The sequence below is a fragment of the Rhea pennata genome, chromosome Z, assembly GCF_028389875.1.
Source record: "Rhea pennata isolate bPtePen1 chromosome Z, bPtePen1.pri, whole genome shotgun sequence".
NCBI lineage: Eukaryota > Metazoa > Chordata > Aves > Rheiformes > Rheidae > Rhea > Rhea pennata.
In genome coordinates this window covers 55,309,169-55,324,714 of record NC_084702.1, presented here as the reverse complement: position 1 = coordinate 55,324,714, position 15,546 = coordinate 55,309,169, and the positions used below count along the sequence as shown (strand labels likewise).

The 15,546-nt window shown below is 39.5% G+C and overlaps 1 protein-coding gene across 7 annotated transcripts in view; it reads right to left on the bottom strand.

Moving 5' to 3' along the window:
* ARHGEF28 (Rho guanine nucleotide exchange factor 28) overlaps positions 1-15,219 on the bottom strand; it is a 130,590-nt gene extending 115,371 nt beyond the window's left edge. For 2 of the 7 annotated variants that reach the window (XM_062599010.1, XM_062599017.1), the window contains exons 1-4: positions 15,135-15,219; positions 14,361-14,426; positions 13,776-13,811; positions 6,667-6,710 (exon numbers count right to left, since the gene is read on the bottom strand). In XM_062599010.1, coding sequence (XP_062454994.1) covers positions 6,667-6,710; positions 13,776-13,811; positions 14,361-14,379 — 99 coding nt within the window. In that variant the 5' untranslated portion in view covers positions 14,380-14,426; positions 15,135-15,219. Of the gene's footprint in view, positions 1-6,476; positions 6,606-6,666; positions 6,711-7,131; positions 7,155-13,775; positions 13,812-14,356; positions 14,427-15,134 lie in introns of those variants that run through there. The other 5 variants (XM_062599011.1, XM_062599013.1, XM_062599014.1 and 2 more) reach the window with 5 other exon arrangements.
* Positions 15,220-15,546: the final 327 nt, after the last annotated feature.

Below are 15,546 nucleotides of genomic sequence, written 5' to 3'. Positions count from 1 at the left end.
TTTTGCACTCCTCTCAAAGAAAGTCAAGCTTTTGGACCAGCAATAACATTTAAAATAGTGCAGAGAGGCTGCCAATGACTGGCAGCAGGGAAACCACATTATCATCTCAACTTGCTGAGAACAAGTCTGTCCGAGAGGTCAGCTAAGGCAGCATGTTACTCCTCCATCACTGCTACTGAGGCCAAGTTCCCACAAGGGTAACAGAGAAGGAAAATGTTAGTATAGACAGGGCATTTGCACATGCAGACAACTAGCATCTGAATTCAGGACTTGCTGCTTCAGGTGCTCCAGATGCTCGTGGAAACAGCCTTCAGCCATGATTCCCCCCACTCTCTAGTCCCCACGTGACTCCCCGGAGCCCCAAGCCCAGTCCCTATGGTTCCTCATGCCCGAGCACACGCTTTGCCTGCCCAAACTCTGATGCAACCCCTGGATGTGCCCTTCTCACCCTCCACTGACTGCAATGAGTGTCTGAAGCAGCCGTGCTCCTATCTTTGGCACCATAAATGAGATAGGATGCACCCAAGCCTTTGATATGCCATATATTAGAAGCAGTCGACATGCATCTTCAAGCAAAGCAGATCTCCTCACACAAAATATGTAACATCTAGACAGGCTACAGAGGAAGGATGCTGCCCCATTTAGAGCACTAAACCAGGATTTCAGAAATCTGGAGTTCCTGCTTCACCACACCTTTGTTCTGTGTTAGGATTGTTACCACACTTACAGCACCTCAAACCTACTTTGTAAATGAAGTGAAGTAACGTTTCATGACTACAAAAAGAGCACTGTGAAGAACAGTGCATTATAAAGATCATTAGGCATTGAAAATATTACAATAATGGAAAATATAGATTCCTAAAACAGAGAGAACTAAGCCTATATGTCATTGTCAAGAATGAATCACTGACTCAAACAAACAAATAGCAGGACAAGCAAAGAACAGGCATAAGCATGCAAACTCTGTAAAGACAGAGGAAGAGAAGTGCTGGAAAGAAAAAAGAAAAGTGGGGGGAAAGAATCCTTTAAAAGAACTTCACAATTTTGGCACACTGCATATGCTTTTGTTATAATTTAAAATACCATTATTATTGTAAAATAACTATTTTTTAAACAAACGAAATAGGAGGAGGCAAGCATATTTGCTCTAACGCACATATCCCCATACACTTTTTCAAACAGATAACATATTTTGAAGTTAAAAGAAAGAGGTAAGAGACAAAGACGGATAACTAAATTTTTAGTTTGTCTCTGGAAAGCTATAAATACCATCATTAAGCCAAAACACAGAAATACAACTAGTCTACTTTTTAAATGCAAAAATACGAAATACCATTTCAAATTTTCCCATTAGTAATCATTCTTTCAGTACATCAACATTTTTCAGAACTAAATCAACTTTTCTGCAAGAAAATTTGAGTCATGAAAATTTTGGACCATCTCTAATGAGTTGTTTCTTTATTCTCCTATAAACTTTATCTGCCAAGACTCTTCAATGGGTAATAAAGAACTATTATTTAGCAAAAGGAAAGAGGGAAGACTTAAAATGGACTGAAGTTGTAAAATTATAAAAAAATCACAGGAGAATTACAGGTCAAAGATGACTGCTAAAACTACTAATTCAACTTTTTAAATAATACTTCAATGAGTGCTGTCCTAACAGCTGTTGACACATTAACAAAAACTCATTTTGCCAAAGCTGAGCTGGTCCCATAGCCTGATCTAGCCAAAGAGTAGTGCTGACCTACTGCAAGGTGGGAAACTCTCAAGGCGCTCAGACAGTCTCCAGCTGCAAACGGCTTGGTGCTACATCCCGCCCTCCTGCAGCGAGAGCCAAGTTCAGCCCTCCCTGATCCAGCGAGAGGAAATCCCGCCGCCCTGTCACAGTTTATAGGGCTACTTCAATACGTTAATGCTAAACAGCAAATATATAAGCACTCTGACCGCCTTGGGGCTTACACATCACCAAAGCAGCTGTATTAGCATGGGAAACAAACCCCAACCCCAAACAAGAACAAACTCACACAAACATCTAGGAGAGTTAGTAAAAGGGACAGACTGGGTATATCAGTATACGAGAAATTAAATGTAAGTTTTGATCTCAAGCATTTTTGGCTGACTCCAGTGAGAGAGATGGTTACAGGCAGGACAATTTGGTATCTTAGGAAAATGCATTTTGAGAACTAGCAAGCAACGTACAATAAAGGGGAGTTAACATCATAAGGAGGGAAAGGCCAAATAGAATTTTTCTTTTCTGGTAGATCTTGATCCTCAGAGCTTGGAGCCCATGCCCTTGCCTCTTCTCAGAGAACTAACATCTAAATATTCCTCTGGAAAGATAGAATCAACATTCCCACTGGAAGAATAGGACCCTGTGATGCCTACATGGAATTGCTGTGGATATCCTCTTGGACTCAGCATCTCTATACTTCTCTCCACTACTCCTAAGAGAAACATTTGGCAGGCTCTCAGTAAAGAATAATCTACAGACTTCCCTGAAATCACTCATCTCCTCCTCCTGAAAGCTGACTGCTTCCACAGTCTGGTTGCCCCACAGCAGCAGGATATTTCTTCGCCAATGTCAAAGATCAATGTTGATGATCACTAACATTTCTTACCATTAAATACGGAGGGACTTTTCTACAAGAGAGATTTGTTTTTCCACACCAGCAACTGCTTTCAATAGCAGGAACAACCATCACATTTAAATTTTTAATATATTCAAAGTGCTTTTTGAAATACGTTGCTTTTCATCTCAAAAAACTTTTTCATAACTTTTTTTTTTCTTTTTCCTTTTTTTTTTTTGGGGGGGGGGGGGGGGTCTACAATGATACTAGCAGCTGCCTAAAGACAGTATGGTCTCATTCCACATACTGTTTTTACTATACTGCAAAACTGAAAGACTCAGCTTGCTGCTCCCCTTACAGAAAGGGCCAGATAAATATAATTTCATTTGTACGAGTTAAAAAATACAAACATATTTGAAGAGGGAGAAAGCTATTTAAATTCAAGTTCAAGTTCACTTAAACAATATATCATTAGTATTGAAAGAAGAAACGATATGTATGATATTAGTATATTTATTTATGTATCAGTTTCTCTGTGGCTAGTCAATCCTGAAAATTAGACTGGCTTATAAGGAATAATTTCGTGATGTGGTTACCAGTATTTTGCTGTCTAGAAGCCGGAAACAGACTCCTCAAATTAACTGAAAAACACGTGCTTGAAATATTTAATTTTCTGTTTCATTACCATTTATTTTTTAAACCATGACATTTATGTGTGTTATAACTAGATTTCAATCGTATTGCTGCCACTAAAACTACCTATGAGGAAAAGTGTATTAAAATAATGCATTTTTGAGATTAAGTAATTTCATAAATATTTTTATTATATTTCACAAAAATCATATTACCCAGCGAAGACCTTAAGCTTTCTGAATATATTTGTTTTTATGTAACAAAAAATAAACAGTGGTCACTCAGTTGACCAGATAGATTTGCGAAGAAATTCAGTACTGATAAAGTGCGACAGTGCTGTGTACATTTTCCAGCTTTATAATGGTTGTTCACATATATCAAATCATTAAAGTATCTTGCATATAATCTTTAAAAATATTAGCAAGTGTATTATAAACACAGAGCTGCAGATATTCTCAGATAATTTACATGAAATACACACCTATCATACAGACATTCTTGGAATTTCAAGGGGTGTAAAATCCAGTTGATAGAGATGAAAAGAACACTTGAAAACAGCATGAAAAGTATCCTAACTTTGGGCCTAGCGTGTGGTAGATCTCTCTCTTGAACATAAACCTATGCTTTTACACAGGCTGGAGGGAAGGGCTATTTTCTACCTTTTGACCATTTTCATGGAAAGATTGTTCTGACAGATTGAATACAAAAGACTTAAGACTAACGTCCATTTTATTTCTGTGGAAATTAGCATGCTATAATTTGATGCTGACATTTGTCCGGTTGCATGGGAGCAGTATACAATTGTCATTACATTCTACTCTGTAGTTCCACTATCCATTTTGAAAGGGACTGGAAATACTTGAATCAATTCAAATGCAAATATTTGTCATATTCTCTCAGAGCCTGAGAGATACTTTCTCTATCCTTTCTTACCAATGAACATTCATTAAATTTTAGATGAGCTCAGCTAGCCAGAGAACTGTCTAAAGTAAACTCTCCAAAGAGTTTCACAATCAGAATGGACTTTCATGTCTAATTTAAATATTGACTTGATTGTGTTCTCCAGCAATGTCATGTAAATAAAGGTGGAGCTGCTGGAAGGTGTTTCCAAAACTGAATAAGTAATTGGACCTAAGTAAGAGAAAAGAAGTGCCTTGACTCAAGGATACCTTCAAAAGAGACAGACCTCTTCAGTCTTCCCAGGCACGCTCAGAAGTACTCAGGCTAGGAACAATATTGTGACTGGCAAGATTCTGAAGATGCGAAATTGCAGCTGCTGTCTTCCACTATGCACAGAAGTGGGCCACACCAGAATAACCTGATCAGTCCCAGATGCTCATTATAACGTCTGCCAAATACTCAAGTTTTAGATGAAGGCTGAGGGACAACTTTTCATCTTTCTCACAGGCACTTCCCTGCAAAAGCCCTGAAAGACTTGCACACCCTTCTTCTCACAGTCACACATCTCCCCCACACTCTCCCATGCAAAATGTAGGAGACTGATCAGAAATGACTTGAGTGACAGCTTCTGGGGCTTACCCAAGCTGCCAGCCATGGCAGATGTTCCTGCTGCATCTTTGGAAGTTTACATTTCACCATTATGGCTTCAGAGAATCTCTACAAGCCTCCCAGAAAGCTGCCACCTCACCACTTCACCCTATTCCCTCACAAGGAAATAAATTGTTGACTGTATAACTGCAAAACACTCCTCAGGTTTCTTGCAAGCTAAGAGATTCGTCTGGGATTTGCCCACTGTGACTGGTGTGAGGCTGCGGATGACAACCAGCAACTTACTAAAGCTCAGTTCTGATACACTCTTTCACTAGTGCAAAGCTTAGCATACATGTTCCCAGCTAAAATCATATTTTCACCTCAGTCATCCTACTGCTGTCTAATACACCCTGAGTCCTCTTCTCTTCCATCTAATGAATGCCTAGTTTATAGTGTGTTTATTATTTATTAGTCTCCAAATGTATCATGATCTTATTAACTGGAGTAAACAAAATGTAAGAAAATTCAGTCTGCCCCTGTGATAACTGAATTCTGCTCAGTACTAACTAATACCTACCAATATTATGATATCTACAAATATATACATATTTCATGAGCATACACCTGGCTCTCACATCAGGGTTATAATCAAATATTAAGCAGAACTGGCCTCAAGTCTGATCCTTCAGGAGTATCACTTGTAATATCTCTTTCTCTACTCCATTTATCTAATTCCTTATTTGTCTTACAGTTACAATACTAATCTCCATCTTCTCTATCTTATGTAAGAATTTCCTGTGAGATACGAGATCAAATGTTTCACTTGCAACTAGACAGATTAAGCCCATTCCACTGCTCTTAGATAAATGGTCAGTTATCTACCATTGGAAGGTATTGGGTTAGGCTAATAGAGCCACCTATGATAAAAACACGTTGAATTTTATCTATTACTGCCATGTCTTTGATTATTCTTTCCTTCAAAAACTTACTTTTAAGACCTCACATACAACTGACATCACATAAACAGGCCTCACTAATCTCCTTCTGCCTTTTTTGCCATTAAAGATACTGCACATAATTTTTTCCAGCCTAAGGTTCCCACTGCCAAGATGACAAATACAACAAAAACTCTTGCTGATGGGTTAGTAATTCTATGTTCTTTCAAGCCTCCAGGGTACAGATGATTTACACTCCTCCCTCTCCATCCTCATTTAATCACAATAAGTAGTTAATAGTTTTGTCTTCTTTTGCATTTCACTACCCTTTTGGCCCCCGCCCACCATCCTCACAGACACCAACATTCACATATCCCTGCTACCACTCTAGCTGAAAACCAAGGCAGAGCAGCCTAGAGAAGACAACCATGTTTTATTGTTAATAATAATGACTGGACTGCCAAAGTTTTAATTCTCATACTCACATATCAATTAAAGGACCCAGTAACTAAATTTTACCATGCACATTCTGACTTCTGTTAACAACAGTTTTTGAACTCTTCTGAGTTCAACTATTTTATCCAATCACTGCAAGTTTCACAGAAAAACTCCATTTGATTAACAAATTTCAACCTACTCATTTTTTGAGATTAGATAAGAATTTATGCTTTAAGGAAGTGGCAAGAATGGTAATTTTGAATTTTATAGAAAAAAACACAGCTGTAAACCATGGAAAACTAGAAAGTGAGTGTTGCCTCTTCACAGACTGTATCTCTATTTTTGAAAACTGAAATTGAGAGTATTGAAGAAGAGAATAATTATCATAAATGGAAAACAGTTTTAAACTTACTTCAGAGAAGTGAATCACAGTACTGAAAACATCATCCCCACACATGCCTGCATTACACAGTCACATTCAGCAGTCTGAAGTCTCAGACAACCAGAGAATGGTTTTTGGTTTCATTCATTCTGCTTCTGAATGAGCTGTTATCCAAAAGAAAGCGACTCTCAGGGCAGAAGCCTAATGTTGTAGAACTTACATAAAGAGGTACTTCAGTGCAGCTCAACTCCATTGTCACGGCATCTAGAAACAGAATAAACGAGTGAAGTTATTACACTCCGAATCAGGAGGTATTAATATTACTATATCCCCTTCAAGGTTGTAAACTAAGCTAACATCTTCCAGGATTAAGGAAATAAAGGATACTAAACTTAGATATCCAGTTGATCTAAATTTCCCCCAAATGAGGAAATGCTGGTATAATGATGCCTGTATAATGCTGGAGGAGGGGTGGCTGGTTTTAGCTAACATGCTGTGTGCTTTTCACACAATAGACACAGTAAACAAAATAGGTCAGCAGACAGCTGAGCCCAAGCCACTGAGACATTTGCAGCTGCAGCAAATGAAGTACTGTGAATTGTATGTAGCCTTTCTTATCTCTAGAGGCAAAGGAAAGAACTTTAAATTTGACTTAGAGATGTAGCTGTAGCAACCTTGTACTCACATCAACATCCCAAGCATCTGGTATCAGTTTTTTAGTAATGTTTTAGTAACTTCACAGAAGGTACCTCCAAGGCAGGTTGCCTTAGATACCTAAACAGCAAGCTACTGGTAGGAAAAAAATCAGTGGAGTTACTTTTATTACAATCATTATAGCACTGGTTTCTAATACTGTATTTCAAACTCACTACATCCTCAAAATTCATATCCTAAATATAACATTCCTGACAAATGAGAAAAAGCATACCAGAAGTAACTTCACATCTTTAGAATGGCAAGGTGGGTTCAACAACTGTGCACTAATCATCTTCCATTTACTAAAAGAGGCTACAAAAAGGAGTCTGTCTTAAGAGGCTGTCTCAGCTCAGATGTGGCCTTGTTTTTACTGTTGAAAAGTTTCCAAGAACAACATGGTTGTGCAGCACATAGCTTGTTAATGCATAGGTATAACCTGTCCATGAGTCAGATAGGATTTGAAAAGTTCCCTTCCTACAAACTGGGAAAATCATATGCACAGCTTCCATAAAAACCAAAAATGAACACCCCTCACCCCTAATAAACACTCCTTTTAAAACACACAGATTGTTAATAAATGTCTCATGGCATTAATAAAGGCCTGTCAATTCATCAGCATTCACAAATAGCTACATTCTTGTGGTTTGACTTCAGTACAATTTTAACACAAAAGACGAAACCCTTTTAAAAAAAATCATTGGCCACAAACATTCAGCCAAAAACAAATTTTCATATTGTAAGAAAAGAGTATCAGGCAAACACTAATCCAATCAGTGTAGTCAGCAGCTAGACTCAGACAGAGGGGTTTCATATTTTCAGCACATGGAGGAAGAAGTCTTCGGCTGACTCCGAGGTGTCTCACTCTAACTGACAGAGACAAAGCTCTGTAGTTACAGAATCCTGAATATAACCTTGACAGCAGCAGCATTTGAAGCACACTCCTGTTTGCAGAAGAAAACCTGGTTACAAGAGAAACTAAAGCTATAACATTAAGTCCACAAGGAAAATTGCAAGGTGGAGCTTTTCAGAAGCGTCACATTACAGAACGGATGAAACACATAAACTTCTACTCTGGACCTGTCACCAGCTCACAATTACCATCACACACAGATTACAAACATAAAGGGCATGGGCATAATTTAATGGTAGGCTGAAATGAAAGACATAACACAACTGCTCTTCTGTTGCTACATGCCAGCCAGCTGTTTTACACCATTGCTCTATTTTGCTATAGAAAAATCCTTCCAACAGCAATGGCTTTCCCTCTTTAAAGAAAGATATCCAGATTAAGCTCCATCATGTCTTCTGCAAAATATGAACTCAAATCATTATGCCATGCCAACAGAACAAGACTTATTTTTGATTATTTCTGTTAAATGACTATCTTGATCCCCACAGCCTCAAGAGGCATATGCAAATATCTGTCTCAAAGAAAGGATGAAGGCAGTAGGCATCCCTGCAGTCTTCCTATTCTACTGCAAGTGTGCATGAGAAAGTATAACTCCCAGAGGAAGGGCCTGCATTATCATTGTACTATCAGGACAATAAAATCCTTTTATATTGGACAATAAAAAAACAATTCACTAGAGATATTATGCCATCTTAACCTCAGGTCCCTCAGCCTTCCTTTATGTTGCTCCTCTGGGGGTTCAGCTCTCTATTCTGAAATATGAAGCACCTAGCTCACTACTGACCCTGAATGGACAAATAAAACGAGCATTTAGGTCATCTGAAATGATCAATATTTTTTCATATAGCACTCAGAAGACATTAGATGTTGAACACCAGCTATGATCACTTCGAAATATGCTCACTATTTCCTTTATGCACTCCCCTGACAAACTCCCTTGTAACCATGTTTTCTAGATGCAAAGGGATAGCAAACTGATCCTGCTTTTGCTTCCCATGAATACCAACATACAAGACTAAGTAAACAATTCTGCTTTTCAGAACTGTCACTCTTAGAGTGCCAGTTGTTAAGAAAAGGTTTTACACAAACGATTCACGTCTTTCTTCCATCCAGTGCTTAGCCGCTGGAAGTGACTGGGAGGGGCAAGAGGAAGAAAAGGATACACATGGAGAGGAAATACTCAGCTTAGGCAACTGAGCAGCTGTTCTGCAATCTCCATTTCAGACTAAAGAATTGAACGAGATATCATCGCCTGCTACCCTACCACTCACCTCCTCTGCACAGGAGAGGACTGCTGAATTCACAATGCAGCAGGTTCTCCAGGCTCTGGCAGATGCAATGGAGACAAGTGCTCTAAGCCCCTAATGAGCAGTTTCTCTGTACACCGAGTACAGGCTCCAGGTTCAGTTCCCTGACATTGTGGATACACATCACTTCACAGAGCAGAACTTGATCTGCTCCTCTGACAGCTGTGCCCCTGACACAGAAACCGGCAGGACTGGCATCTCACAGACAAACAGGTCCAATTTCACGCACTGCCCACAAAGATCAAGCCCACACAATTTCCGCAGAAGCTGAATTCATCAACAGACAGAAAAAAAACCTTTTCAGCTTCCAGTTTGATTCAATTTAGCAGGAAATGTAATGGAAGCATTTGTTGTGATGTGCTGCAAACTGCAGAGACTTGACTTGCAGCATAGGTTTCAGGCAAGCAGAAGTAAACGTGCAACAAAGAATACACAACCTTTAAAACATAATAATTTACCTAATAATTTTCAAAATCTCTAGTTTCCCATTTGACTATGTGGTAAATACTATTTCTGGTCTCCTGGCCAGGTCAAGTTTATCAACATGAGCATCCACAACTACAGCTGTGTTTTATCAAAAGATGCAACGTATTTCAATAATCCCTCCAACACCTTTCTCTTCCTCTCCCAATATTTTATTTCTTGGATGTCAATTGTGGGAATCTTACGTATCCATTTTCTTTCAACATTACAGATTTTAGCATTTTATAAAATAGTTTCCCCAACTATCAAGACAGGTCAATGTTAGAAAGATCAGAAGAAGAAAATATACTACTGGAAAATAAAAGCATTAGAGACCAGCCTAACTGCATTTTAACAGAAAATTTGCCAGCTATCAAACTTTTTCACTCTGTACACACTGAAGAAATTAGATAAGGGAAACCATTACATAAATTTCAGCATAAAGACATTTCTGCTGGTTGACAAGGTGACCTTTCAGCAGCTAAAATACTCTCCCTCCACATCCTCTGTGACTACTATTGGACTGTCCTAGCATCTACTGTGCATCATCAGCATTTTCCTAGACACACACACACACACAAAAGATATTTCTGGATCCTAGGAGTAACCTGGCTTCCAACTCACAGTTTGACTTTCTCCTCTTCCATGTAAACAAGGAGTATAACTGCGGGAGAAAGGAGCACAGTATGTGAAAACAGGACTGAGGCTTTGATTCTGTTCTGTGACCAGACTGCCGGACTCATACAGCCTTAACTCAGGGCTCCAGTGCTGTCATCACAAGCCCCCAAGGATCATTAAGTAGGACCAGGCTACAGGTTGCATAAGCCTTGCAAATTGCTACAAAGTATAAAGTAGCAGTATAAAATATGTTTCACATTTCTCTTTCACAGATCACTTCAAAGTTAACAAAACATGAGATCTTTAGACCCTACTCCCTACATTCTCCTTCTGGAGAACAATCCCACACCCTTGTACCACAGAGCTATGGCTACTTCACGTACTGTAAAACAAATGACAAAGTCAAAACTGTCAAGCTATAAAAATAAACCACTAGTGACCCTTTGAAGGTGCCTGAAGAATTTAATTCTTCCTTTCCTTCCCCCCCCCCCCACCTTTTTTTTTAAATCGTGGCCCTATTTAGACTCATGTCTATAAAACACTAAGAATTACATTTACCTTACTACCATTAAGACAAGAACATTAAGTTTTGATTTCTGATCACCTAGAGCAGCAAGAAAGTACGGGTACATCCCACTCAGAGGCCACTAGAAGGTAAGTAGGCATGTCAAGTGTTCGTGTTGCTTTAAAAAGTAGTATCGGTTTCTAAGCAGAATATCTCGTGCACTGTAAAAATCCAGTAGCACAAGCATTTTAAAATAACCTCTACTGTGTTATGTACTACTGTTATCATTGCTCTCATTATTTGTCATGCAATAATCCCTATAAGCTAAGTGCTATATCAGCCCACGTGAAAGCACCTGATAGATAACATACTGTTTTTATATCTGTCGTATCTTAATACCCTTCAAAAACATTGAGATTCCAGCACAGTACTCATAAGTCAGCAAGTTTCCATTAACAATGTTCAAACTGCTCCATTTCAACAAACACAGCAACCAAATTAAAGTGTGTTTTGGGATTTACAGATTCTATCAGAGCTACATATGTGTGTCAAAAAGCTCAGCCACGGCTGCTAAAGCACCAGAAGACATATTGCATGGAGATCAGATCTAATTTGGTAAAGAACATTCTTTTATGTGCAGATCCTTGCTCTGGACCCAATTAAAAGACCCTAGAGGAAATAAACAAACAACAAAAAAAAGTATCAAGCTGAAAATAAAGGTATGATAAATACTACATTTCAAAATCTGGAGATTTGTAACTTTATAGCCAAGTTTTTAGATATAATCTTTCATTTTGATGATTATTTCTCGTAAAAATCTGTAACGTGGGGGTAAACAAAGCAAGACTGTCAGTTAGCAACTGCAAGAACACACGTGTACTTCCTTCTAATAGTATTCAGAGCAAGAGGTAAAATAAACCGTTATCTATTAAATTTATAATGAAACAGCTTGCATTAGTCTTGATTACTTCACCACACATTAGTTGTTCTTTCTAACAAGTGAATAAGAGAAATGTACCCAAATGCCTTTTAATATAGCTCTCATTTCAACAATCTGAGACAAATTCTTAAATCTTCTCCAAAAAAATGTCACTCCAATCATGGCTATCGTATTTCTTCAGTTTGTTAAAGCCACAGCCATTTTGTGCTTCTCTGCAGAGAAAATAAGAAGTCTCCAAAAAGGGTTACATTTTTTAAACTTTTAAAAATAGATTTGGGTTTTAATATACAAAAACAACTCTAGAAAAGTGACTCATAGAAAAAGAAGCCTGTTCCTTAGGTTGTCAAAACAGATTCTTTATGCATTCCTGTGTTAACATTCTTAAAGTAGCATTTTCATTTCATCTAAAATTAAAATGGAGCTCTAGATTATAGAAAACTCAGAAATATAAAACTCAGCTTATGCATTACTTAAAGACAAAAAGAAAACTAACACATATGTAAAAAAATCACTAAAACAAACTTAAGTCCGTTTGATACCTTTTTCAGACTTCTGTCTCACCTCCAATATTCCTTTAATGACAGTTTTGAGAGACTTTTTTTTTTAATGAAGATTTTTTGTAGCAGTTTTTAGAAATTATTACTTCATATTTTACATATAGCGAAGCCATTATGCCAGAGCAAAACCTGTGAAATCCTTATTCCAGGTTCTTTTTGTTTTCCATTTCTCACAAGTACTCCACAACATTCACATACTTCTCATACACAACAAATACATTAAGGAGTGTGTACTTGTGCTATTTTGTCAGTAAAACGTAAAGAAGTGGACCTAGAGATTTTTGGTTTTATATATGCATTCAAACATATACTCTGACACAATCCATGACACTCCATCACCACTCAGTCTGGTCTGTCCGCAGAAGTGCTATAACTAACAATCAGAGTGAGAGGATGCATTGTTCGTCTAATGACACTGCTGTTAATTACTGTCCATATTCACGCACAGCTAGAATTATCTTTCTTGAGAACAGGGGTTGGGGAAAGGGCTTATCATCTGGAAATTTTCCTAGGTTTTTCAAATTCACAAGCTCTTCACGAAATTTTTTCCTCCTACAAAACTCACTTCTGCACAAAAATGCTTCTTTCCTCCTTCCAAGTGTGTACGTGAAGGTCTTAAGCTCAAACAAGGATCTAGAATTAGTTCTACTCCCCTCCCAGTATTAGTTGTCCATAAACCAATTCCACAATTTCAGTTTTGAATCTGAGATGGGTAACTGGAGAATCTTCTTGCTGTCTCCCCTAGAGTGTAGCAATGTACTAAAAAGCAGCAGAAAATTGTCATGGCATAGCTTCATGTTTACTGATCAATCACTATTTTTATGCCAAATTTATTCGGCATATAGATAACAGATACTCTCCCAAGCTGCCATCTCTGTTCATTCAGCCTTATCTCCCAGAATCAAGGTGCTTTTCTTTCTTCATTGATACTATAACTAGTATGTAAATGATCGTGCAAGCAAAATTTGATCACATAATTATGTGCTAATGTGCAAGGTTGAATAAACTCTACAGTAGGTAAGAATAAGAAATACATTTTTGATACCAAAGTCATTAGATATAATTCTGATATTCACAGAAGCAGCTTCCACTAAGAAGTACCTGTTTATTGACAGTTTTCAGTATCTATTTAATGATGCTGAACTTGTAAGATAATTCATACAGCTCAACTAGTTAACAGGGTGCAAATGAAGTTAGCTAGTACAAATGAAGACTTCTGTAGATTTAATACTTGGGCACAAACATTCACTGTAATAAAACCATTACTTGCTGTGCTAGATAGTACGTTAGCACCTAAAAGACTTACTTGTAGTAGGCATAGAAAAAGCATGTACCTGCCTGAAGATTACAGCATCCCCCTCTTCTATAAGCTAAAAATCAAAACATACAGATGTTGACTGACCGACATTACACCATGCAGAGAGCCGGTAGCAAAGCTGAAAATTGGAACTGGATCTTCTGAGTCACTATATTAGTCATAACCTATCCTCCCTATATCCTGGTACAAATTCTTGTTTAACGTGTTACTCGGAATAAAACAACAGTGAGCCTTTCCTTCTGAAACAGCCCCATAAAGGAACTATTCACAGAGGAGACGACAGGAACTTCTCCTGAATAACAGCAACAGTTTTAGATTGAGAAAAAAGATGACTACTACTGGGTTACATATGATAAAATATTGGCAGAAGAGCCTGATTTATGAATCAACTGAGAAGACCAGATAAATTTCATGATAAATCATTAAGTCTACGTGAACATTTCTACTACTGTATTTAATATTCAAACACTGCCCTGGAGGAAGAAGAGAACACTTGAGTACTCAGTCTTTTCACAAAATTGCGATGTGTTGATTTTTTATACTTACATATTCAAATATATAATACAATATATATTCAAAATAGAATTCATTTTTTACCTACGTGGAAAAATCCCTCTCATTCAAATGACTCCTGAAATCCTATTTCTGCAGAGACATTGAATTATCCCTATTAAAAAAAAAAAAAAAAAAAAAAAAAAAGTCATCCATTAGGCTTCTTAACATGTTCATGCATTTTCATAACAACTTACAAGAAGAACCACCTGTGTTTTTATATAATACCAAAAACAGAAGTAGGAATAAGTCAATAAAAAACATGAAGCTTTTTACAAACTTTTCCTTTTTTAAAACAAAGTCAATGTTCAGGCTGAAAGCTTACGTAATTCTAAATTGCCCATACTAAAGTTAATACAACAAATCACTATGAAGAGGTATTTCTAAATTTTGTTTTTCAGAATTTTACATTTAGGAAAGCTTTCTTTCGTATTATTCTCAGTTGGAACAGTTAAAACACTACTTACTACAGCTCAGAAATACCAGCATTTTTATGATTATGATTAAAAATACAACCATACCCACCTAGGTACAAGACCTACGGGGGCGGGGGGGGGGGGGGGGGACAGAAAACAGTGGCTCTTCAAGGAAAACAAGAAACTAAAAAAAAAAAAAAAAAAAATGCACAGCCATAAAATCCCTCTCCCCGCTCGCTTTCGGGCGTTCGGGAGCTAACGCAGGTTGAAGCCCACGCGAAGCGCGCCCACGCGAAGCGCTCCCCCGCGGCGCGGCGCGGCGCGGCGCGGCCGGGCCCGCCCGTGGCACCCACGCGCGCACCGTCCCGGCGGGGGCCAGGGCTGCGCCCGCCCCCGCCCGCACCTACCGCGCCGCGGGCTCCGGCGCCAGGGGCTGCGCGGCAGCAGGTGCCCGCGCCGCCGGGGGCAGCGCCGCGTTACCGGGCCCGCGCCGCCGCCGGGGCCGCCCGCGCCGCCGCCGCCGGGGGAGGAGCGCGGCGCTGCCGCCGCCGCTGCCGCCACCGCTGCCGCCGGGGCCGCGCCCGCGGGAGCCCGCGGCGGGGGGCGGGAGCGGGCGCCCGGCGCCGGCAGCCCGCGGGGACGAGGCAGGGCCGCGCTGCTCGGCCCCGGGGCAGGGGGGCGGGAAGGAGCCCGCACCGGGCCGCCCACGCGGCCGCGCCGGCGCTGCGGGGCCCCGCGAGCGGGACGGGAGCGGCGCCCCGGCGCGGCCCGCGGCGCCTTGCGGCGGAGCGCGCTGCCCTCTCCCGGCCGCCGCGCGGC